This window comes from Trichoplusia ni, chromosome 12 (genome assembly GCF_003590095.1).
Source record: "Trichoplusia ni isolate ovarian cell line Hi5 chromosome 12, tn1, whole genome shotgun sequence".
Lineage (NCBI taxonomy): Eukaryota > Metazoa > Arthropoda > Insecta > Lepidoptera > Noctuidae > Trichoplusia > Trichoplusia ni.
The window spans coordinates 13,010,506-13,020,213 of NC_039489.1; the positions used below are offsets into that span (position 1 = coordinate 13,010,506).

At 37.1% G+C, this 9,708-nt stretch overlaps 2 protein-coding genes across 2 annotated transcripts; both read right to left on the reverse strand.

Moving 5' to 3' along the window:
* Positions 1-218: 218 nt before the first annotated feature.
* LOC113499662 (trypsin, alkaline C-like) lies at positions 219-2,274 on the reverse strand. The gene is made up of 4 exons (XM_026880203.1): positions 2,179-2,274; positions 1,568-1,748; positions 882-1,137; positions 219-553 (listed from the first exon to the last, which is right to left on the reverse strand). Exons 1-4 carry the CDS (start codon positions 2,216-2,218, stop codon positions 254-256), a joined length of 777 nt encoding a protein of 258 aa, XP_026736004.1. The 5' UTR covers positions 2,219-2,274; the 3' UTR covers positions 219-253.
* A 1,060-nt stretch (positions 2,275-3,334) lies between these two features.
* LOC113499659 (trypsin, alkaline C-like) lies at positions 3,335-5,537 on the reverse strand. Its single transcript, XM_026880200.1, has 4 exons — positions 5,437-5,537; positions 4,754-4,940; positions 4,218-4,473; positions 3,335-3,687 (listed from the first exon to the last, which is right to left on the reverse strand). Exons 1-4 carry the CDS (start codon positions 5,474-5,476, stop codon positions 3,382-3,384), a joined length of 789 nt encoding a protein of 262 aa, XP_026736001.1. The 5' UTR covers positions 5,477-5,537; the 3' UTR covers positions 3,335-3,381.
* Between the last annotated feature and the right edge of the window lie 4,171 nt (positions 5,538-9,708).

Consider the following 9,708-nt stretch of genomic DNA (forward strand, 5'->3'; position numbering starts at 1 on the left):
CATGCCATATCTAATAATATTTATAAGAATAATTTTTATTACGGTTTTTAAAGCGGAAAAAGATAAGTGAAATATTTCTTGTCAATAACAGATATAAAAACCACTCTTTATCAAATAACCTACCAACATAAACAAAAAGATAGACTTTTACCACTTCGTAGTTTAATTATATAAATTGTGCTACAAACAATTCACAAACAATATAAAGAAAAAATCACTTACACAAAAAATAATTTATTGACAACCCTAATCTCTAAACTGCAACACTGACAATCCAATCAGTGTAAGAAGACACAGCAGTACTGACGGTGGGGTAATCACCACAACCCTGACCCCACGACAAGATACCCACGAGGATATCACTAAAGTACACTGGCCCTCCGAAGTCACCCTGGCAGGCGTCTCTGGTGTCATCGTCAAAGGATTGGGTGCAGATCATGTTCTCCGTGACGTTCCTGGCAAGCGTCAGGTTCTTGTAAATCTCCAGGCATTCGTCTCTTGGGATAGTGCGGACTACCGCTGCTTGCAGTTCGGTTGATTGGAGGCCTCCGATCTGAAATAGTACAGTTTTATTATACGGGATGTTGGTCTAGAAAGTGGTCCTGACTGCTATACATAGGTGGTACGGTCGATCCCCGTACGACGTTTTTTATTTAATATTGTATTGTATTACGATCTACGGTCTGGATGGACCGAATTTGTTGATTCGTTTTTCACTTATAGTGATATAGCTATCATTTATTCCAATCAAGTTATGCTCAGTACTTTCTTTTTAAGTCTGTTTTATGATTTGTTGTTAAAACAATACTATACGTTACGTGTTTTTCACGACACTAAAGTTGTTAGGTGGCAAAAACGTACAAAACATGAAAAATACTGACCTGAGTAGCTCCCCACCCAACCAAAACCGAGCTGACATTAGCTGGGATCTCGTACCCTTGAGGTACAATGGTGACCTGCTGGATGTTTGGATTGTACACAAACGGCTCTTTAAGGAGAACTACAGTGATGTCAGCGTCCATGTCGTTCTGGCCGTAAGAGGGGTGGTTGAAGGCGTATTGAACATAGGCGAGCTGGCCTCCGGTGTTGCGGTATGAGGTGCCGGCCCTGATGCGGCGGTTTTTAGGGTCGTAGAAGCTGGAAAATAAATGGAAATCGTAAAAGTATATGATGGAAAAACTTCCGCAGCCAGCGGGTGGACAGCGTCGCCGTGAGCGACCTAGGAAGCGGTGGCAAGAGAGTTTTAACGCTTACCGCGCGGGCTGGTTCCAAGTGGCGAAGAATAAAGAATCGTGAAAGGATTTAGAGTAGGCTTCTGCCCAGCAGTGGGATACAGTGGGCTAGATAAAAAAACTATCCATTGTAATGTCAATTTTCCAGTTAACCTCAAACTATTATAGTTCTCATACTGTCTTCGCCTAGACATAATAAAGAATCGTCGTGTTAAATGAATTTGAAAGGGACTTGTTGAACTAAGATCTAGTTTCGGATCATTATGATCACTTCGAACCAGCCACATTTCTTGCTACTTAATACTTTTTGCAATAATGAAACCTTATATACTTACATGCCGCTGAAGCACTGCGCTGCTGACAGCACATATCTGCTGGTCAGGATGTTGGCTCCACATGATTGTGACCAGATACCGGAGGCTGTACCGAGGAAGTCGACCTGAGCGATGGAGGGATATTCATTGACGCTGGTGGTTTCACCGCCCACGATACGTAGCTCAGTAGCGCTGGCAGCGCCTGAAAAGTCATATGGAGAATTGATGAGGGAATTTATACAGAATGACGGGGTTAACATTTTTCAAACATATTTAACATTAGTGCATCCATTGGTTTTGCCTTAAATAGCAGGAGGCTAGCTAGAAGGAGTTTGATGACTTAAATACACATTTGTACAGCAACAAATTCTCCTAAAAAGAAGAGACTAAGTACATTGCTAATATCATTTTTCTTAAATGGAATATACTGACATACATAATTACCGTTGTTTTCAAAGGTACAAATTATTTATTTCTTTTAGGTTAACTAAAATGAAAAGATTTAAGAATTGGAAGCCGGTATAATGACACAATATTGTTCCAAAAAAGTTTGAAGATCTGATTGTTCCTCGTTATTAAGACTCCTTTGAAAGCAAGACAAGTCATTTAATTATATTTAGTTTTATATTTACCTGCAAAAAGGGCGAGAGCAAGGATGATGAGCGACGCCATATTTGTAACTACTGAGAATTATCTGTCGATCGCAAAATTTATATTAGGTCGTAAAAATGTGATTACCAAATCCTTAGTTATTATACCTCTTTGGAGGGGCCGATATTATAAGATAAGAAGAGTTTATTCAGAATTATCTGTACGGTCATATAATTTGATATGATGCGCCTAACGACATCCAAGTTCTAGAAAATGCAATGACTCAAAGTAGGTAAAATTAGGCTATTCAATAAACAAATTTAGTAGGTGTCTTGTAATTATCGCAATGATTGGAACAATGACCTTGACCTTGCTCACAACATTGCTTTTGTTTTAGAATTGGCGACTATAAAAATTATTTCATAAGTACTTACTTACAATGCAGGCAAAATGAAAACAAAACCTAAAGCCCTATCCTCTTAGCAATAAAAAAAAATTAATTGTAAAAGAAATTGCCGCTCCATAACTGATTTAAGCATTTGAATAGTTGGGTGTATCTCCTTTCAACTGTAGATGATTCGATTTTAAAGAGCATAGTTTAAAAATAAACTTTGGAACATCATCTTCATCATTATCATCATCATCAGCCCATATTCGTCCTCAGCTGAACATAGGCCTTCCTAAACCTGTACTATAATATTTACTACAATATATTACACAGGATTGTTCTTTATCCTATATTATGCTATGTAATTAGGAATGTAGCCGCTGTGGAAGAGATATGCGACTCCCATCTTTGAAATGCTGTTTATCGTTTCCTGCTTTTAAGAATGTCTATGACTGATACCATGGGCTAGTTCTTATAGCCTACTGATTTCAATAGCCTGATATTTAATTCAAGGATAGGAATATATTTTGGTGTGTTCGTTGCGATATACGGGTATTAATGACAACACCAAAACACCTGGGGTCAACCCTCCTTCCAGATTTTCATTTTTTTTTATTTAAGTTGCCTGGGACTATTTTTGTTATAATATCTACATAGATTTTCTTCATTTATTCTCAGATAATGACCTGCAAGGTCTATAGTTACTAACCTTTTTTGTATTGGTGTAGGTAAGTATATATTTAAGCGACGCAGTTATAATATGTAATGTGCTACACGGCAAATAATGAACAACAAATAAAACCACTAAATAAAATTAAATAATATTTAATAATTTATTTTTCGTATAATATCAATCTTAGATAGCGGTAGCGACGATCCAGTCGGTGTAGGAGGCGATGCGGGCGCTGACTCCAGGGTAGTGAGCGTGGGCACAGCCCTCGCCCCAGGACACGATACCGATGAGCAGGTCGTTGTAGTACAGGGGACCACCGGAGTCTCCCTGGCAAGCGTCTTTACCGCCGACATCCAAGATCCCAGCGCAGATCATGTTTTCTGTGACCGTCTTAGGAATTGGGTGGTTTGCGTAACGCTCAACGCAAAGCTGGTGGTTGATGGTGAAGATTGTCACGTCCAGGAGAATGTTGGAGGGCGAGCCACCGGACTGGAGGAGAAATTTAATATTAGCGGCGCAGGTTATGTTGAAAAAGGATAACTTAACTTATTAAATACCGTTCTATAACTTTTACACGACGTAACTACCGTTGAAGTCAGCAAAGGTTGTGTTAACATTTTACACTTTCATGTATTATGAGTACTAGACAACTGATAAACATACTTGTATATTCCTAAATTTATGATTGATACATTTCAACCAGACACAAAAGTGATTGTGCTCAATAAACATTCATTTTTTCTTGGTGTATAGTAGGCAAGACTTATAATCACTAGACTTATAATCAAATATTTATAATATTTAACACGTAAGTAAACCTTGGGGATACAGACCCCTTGTAGACCGTGTACTCCTAATAGGACAAATATTGTTGTGAATATGTAAGAAAGCTTGTCCTGAGTCTGGTTGTTTTTCTGCATGTGAATTGAATGTTTGTGAAACCCCAGCGATACAAGGAATAAACTACTTAATTTTCTTTGTCTTTTAAGATAAATTTATTTCCTTCTTTCTGTACTTACTGCTGTCGTACCCCATCCAGCGTGGATAACGGGCATGTAATCAGGGATGGATCCACCTTGAGAGATGATGGTAGCCTGTTGTATGACGGGGCTGTAGACTAGGGGCTCTGTGAGGCGGACCACGGAAACGTCACCGTCCAAGCCGTTGGCTCCGTACGAGGGGTGGTTGAAGGCGACCTCGACGTAGGTGAGGATGCCTCCGGTGTTGCGGTTGGAGGTACCGGCGCGGATACGGCGTCTCTCAGGGTCGTAGAAGCTGAAAATGGACAAGATTGTCTATTACTGGACTATTGAATCCCTGAAGCGTTCGTACTCAATTATAGGTGAATACAACTTCGTTGCTATTATGCACTAAGATTTGTTTATCCAAAACATGACATGTCAATATAACCATAATAATGAGTTTATGTGGTAATTACTTTGAGTGCTGTATAGACTTCAGGATATAATAAACATGGTCAAGAGATCGTAAGTACTGATATTTATGTTCAACTAAGTAATCCCTTTTTTAACATAACTTTAATAAAATTACTTACATTCCATCAAAGCAATGGGCAGCAGACAGCACGTATTTGGTGGTCAAGATGTTGGCGGCGCAGGATTGCGACCAGGTGCCGGTGAAGACTCCCTGGCTTTCGACCTGGACGATGGAGGGGTACTTGTCGATGGAGGTGGGACTGCCACCCACGATGCGACCGGCCTGCGGCGCGGAGCAAGCAGAGCCTGGAAATACACGGAGAATCGGTTAAAACAGAGAGGTTTTGACAGAAATTTGCAACTACAAATACATTCTTAATTCATTAAGCATTCTTTACACAGAAGGACTATAACGATATTCACACTTGCCCAGTAGACCAGACGCAAACTATCTAACCAGTTGTTTTCTTCGTTCAATTTAGTTCCATAAATCTTGGGTGATCTTGGCAATAACATATCAAGCCAAGCTTTATTGAGTCCTCAGATTTTTTGATACAACACTTATGTGTTTATACAAAATATTACGAAATTTGGAACGGATGTTGTAACAAATAATACTCTTTCTTTTCCACGTATCCCTGCCTAGAAATAGGCAGTTTGGCAAAAATCCTAATCTCTCACCATTTCTTCTTGGGTCTGATGAGAAGTCCCCTTCCGTGATTTTGGACACCACATTACACTGAATTTATTAACAGTGCCACTTTGTTACCCTTAGTTAGTGAGTAAGTAACATTATAAGTACCTGCGAATAGTGCGAGAGCGAGAAGTGCCAGTGCTGCCATTTTGAATTCAACTGCGACTCTACTAATCCTTTGATGGTTTTATATAAGACCATTAAAACCGTTGTAAATTGTTAGTTGATAAAATGGCTTGCGCCAAAGATAATCTTTAACGTTTGGTTTTTACCGATGATAAATATTTAAATATGGAGTAGCAATAAGTTAGTAGGAGAATGTGTATTTGTCTGAATATTTATTAAACATTTTTAGCTTAAAAAAATATTCCTTAAGCAGAAAAAACCAATGCGTATACCCTGTCTTTTTCCAAAAATATTTTGGGGTTGTCTTTTTGTTGACGAATTTGGCTGAATACAGGTCTTATACAGCGTGATTGCTTATCTTATTATCACTACCAAATTGACTAATTATCACAGCATCCCATAGTCAAACCGGTTATCAAAATTGAAGGCTAGTTTAGTAATGCTTATATGTAAAGAAATAATTTTAATCCCAGTTAAACTTCGACAGCTAATTACAGACAGTAGCATTTTCCACAACTTGATATCAATCCAGTAGACCGAACTAATAGATAAGAAGTTTGAACTGACTTAAATGATTATACAGATAAGGAAGAGAACAATAACTTATTAGATTAGTCCTAATTCCTACAATAATTACATTAGGCATGAGTTTAAATCAAAAGGCCTGCCATGACCACCTGTGTCCACTTGTCTTATTAAAGAATGTGTGGTAGATGACATTGAAGAATAAAACTGGTAAACTAAGAGTTGGATTTGCAACATTGAGGGTTTCTAACGAACTGCTTGGTTGGGTAACAAAGAAATTGGAGGATCTATAGTTACAAATTCATGACCGTAGCAGCTATTGCTTAACCTCGATCGTAAGTTGTTGTTAGAGCAATGTAGAAATACATCATCTATGAAAATTGTAACTGTCTAGCTATTGCGATTCATGAGATACAGCCTGGCGACGGACTGGAGGTATTTAAAAACTAGAACGACGTCCGTATCATGTAATTTCCCAGAGGAAGTGTATTCACGGATTTAAAGGATTATTTTAATCGAAATTATCTGATAAGTTGTATTTTTTTGTTTTGCTCTAATGGTTTTAAAAATGTTGTGAAACATAACTGTAACATTATTATGTCCTAAATATGAAAATTATGAATGGCTGATTTACGTCGTACACTCTTAGAAAAGGTTGAAACTTGGTCGAGTGATTTTATTACACCTTCTTTTCCCCTCTGATTGACTGAAACAAAAACTGGCCCTATGACCGGCAAACGTGCTATTAATAATTGTTTATTGACATCAGTATTAAATTCCTACTTTTTAAAATACAGCGTTATTATGTATGGTCGTAAAGTGTTTATCCAAAACTGTTTAAAGATCAAGTATAGACAATGTAACTTTACGTTAGAATAGCAAACATTTAAATGTATGGAATGACATTCCTTTTCGACTAGTTAAGTGACTTTGACTTGTCAGTTTAAAAACATTGGAACGATCCAATGACAGCGCTTGGAGAAATGGAACATGTCTACAAGCCCAGGTGTAATTTGAAATTTATTTGTTCCACATTCAAACAGTTCAATTTCGACATCTTCCTTTTTCATTCCATTCCTTTTTCAAATTGTGCATTCGATTTATAAACGTATCGTCAATCGGTTACGAGTTAGGGACACTAAAATTGGCGCGTGACTCGGGTGCGTACGCGCATCTATTTGCGCTCACTGATTCAGTGTACACCGCGCTTTATAATTAGACGCACCGCATATGTACCGGCCGATTTATGATCACAACAAATTCTATCATTTATTTTCTATGATAGGTCTTAGCTAGAACAATATATTGTTTAGTTATGTTTTGAATTTTCATCCGACATTTACAAATTCGTATTTAATGGCTATTATGAGTGCAGTTACAGTCACTCAAATGTAATTTAAAGCGTTTATTTTATGTTGACTGCATTATTGCATTCGACGTCCTTGAGAAAATCGTTATATTTCAACATTAAAATTATTCTAATCGATGTGTTTCTTCATGTCTTCTCTGACAATGTATGTATGTAATTTCATCGCAATTTTATAAATTTACTAACGTATTTACCTACTTATGAACTTTGATTCTTACAAAAGCCAATTCCCTTTGTCTTTGCCGAAACTACGTCAGCTTTCCTGTTGTAAATAGTTTTTGGCAAAATGTTGCTAAATCCAAACGAAGTTTTTGTAAAGTCAAGTCATCCCGTCGTACCTATCAGGGGATCTACTTACTCTTTCAGTAAGGCAACTACAGTTATAAGAAAGGACGATACAATCGCCCAAAATGTTGGAAGACAAAAATATAAAACATGAATAAGGAATGCAGCGGCTAACACACATCTATCAGGATCGCCCGACTAGTTTCAGACACAAACAGAGTCGCAAGTCGGGCTGACAATTCCGTAAGTTACTTTAAAAATAACAGAATACATGAAATTCAAAATTCTCTGACCCAATAACCTGACTCAAATCTAAGAAATATCAGGTAATATCATCAAAAACATTCCTATGTCGTACACACGACGTCCGGCAGGTATGCTACCTGTCCTATTAGCTGCCACATAAATACGCGGCCCGCACGGGAATGTCTTATTGACGGTCAGACAGAAATATTACAGTAATTAGTTTTGCGCGCTCGGTATTTCGGTATCTTCAAGATGTGGGAAAGGAAAATACTTTCTTTGGTGTTTAGATTTTACTTCAAACAGGTGATAGTAGTTTTGTTCGTATAATTGCCTAATAATCGATAATCATCCATTGCCAATCATGTCATGTTAATATTCGGGATTTTCACGCGTCTCATCTTGGTTCCAAATTAAAGACATGCGAGCCTATTCTTATTTAAATCTAAATTATTTATATAAAGTTTAGCTATGAGAAGGACACGATATAATTCTAAATGATTTTTCTCTAAATGAATCTTTAGATTATTTAGCAAGACGTTTTATTTTTTAAATGGGCTCTATTCTAAGACACCACAGACAAATGGTGATGGTAAACTCACTGCTCTAACCTTCCTTATAAGTGAGCAGGCCTGTGCCCAGCAGTCATACGTCTGTATACTGGTACCGGATTATACATATTTTTAAAAGCTCCTAAAAAGTATATATTTTTGGTCCAGACTATACCCATCCAAATCTCCATAAGCCGTGAGTGAATCAATCCCAATCCACTCTCGCTTCCATCCATGATAAATATGATATATCACTGCGTATCTCGAAACTTGGTATTTGAGACCGGCGCCATTTCTATTTGCGTCAAACACTTTGGCATGCGGATTAATCAAATGAATTCTCATTTTAATCACGCTGACGACTTCATAAACTACACTTGACCCGGAACGATATTAAGTATTATAATGATTGCTTTTTGTTTAATTGGTATTTGTCTTTCTAAAGTGGCTTATATTTGTTGTTCTGACGTCACAAGACAAGGCTCTTTTAGCAGACACTAAGATGAAAATGCTTTTGCCCTGTAGTGAAACAACGTTTTAATTAAAACAAGTATCACAAACAAACTAAAAAATATCATCCATCCACACCTAACCGTTTTTATTTCTATAATGACTAAAGGAATCTTTTAAAAAAAACGTCTCCCGCAATAAGGAATTTAATCCTTGTGTCGCGGGGAGTTTCACAAACATTCAAGTCACATGCACAAAGTCACCCAGACTTAGGGCACCCAAATGCTTGTCCTACGCGTTTGAACACACTCGGCACAATAGACATACAGAGGCTTACTAGGAACATAGAGACATACTAGGGCTTTACTAATATAGTTCCACATTTACCCAGTGGATACGGTATCGGGGAACAGCCCCTTAAAATCGTAAAAAATCAGACAGCAAATCGTCCGAAAGAATACTGTATTACACAGAGTTTGTATTGTTGACTTCAAATGATACATTTATCAAAAATGCAATAATTTTTGGACGAAAGCTATTTTTTCTTTTCGTCAGAATAAAAAAAATACATAAAAACATGATTATATGATGTATTTAACTATTATTAAATCGTTATAATTTACTCCGGCGAGATTAATTAGAAACGGATGTGAAATAATCTTAAGTAGTAGAGTTAATTAGGTATTAATATTTTTGATCAGCATTCTAAAATGGTATTTCCATTTTGTTCATGCCAAGTATTTAAATGATATTATCAATTAAAGATTACTATAAAATGATTGATGGGAACTAAAACACAGTTTAAACATGATTGTGTATAACTGATAATAA

Coding starts and splice junctions, on each gene's coding strand:
- LOC113499662 (XM_026880203.1), bottom strand. CDS start 2,218: ATGGCGTCGCTCATCATCCTTGCTCTCGCCCTTTTTGCAG. Junction 1,749..2,178: donor TGCTCTCGCCCTTTTTGCAG/GTAAATATAAAA, acceptor ATGACTTTTCAG/GCGCTGCCAGCGCTACTGAG. Junction 554..881: donor TTGGGTGGGGAGCTACTCAG/GTCAGTATTTTT, acceptor GTACTATTTCAG/ATCGGAGGCCTCCAATCAAC.
- LOC113499659 (XM_026880200.1), bottom strand. CDS start 5,476: ATGGCAGCACTGGCACTTCTCGCTCTCGCACTATTCGCAG. Junction 4,941..5,436: donor CGCTCTCGCACTATTCGCAG/GTACTTATAATG, acceptor GTGTATTTCCAG/GCTCTGCTTGCTCCGCGCCG. Junction 3,688..4,217: donor CTGGATGGGGTACGACAGCA/GTAAGTACAGAA, acceptor TTTCTCCTCCAG/TCCGGTGGCTCGCCCTCCAA.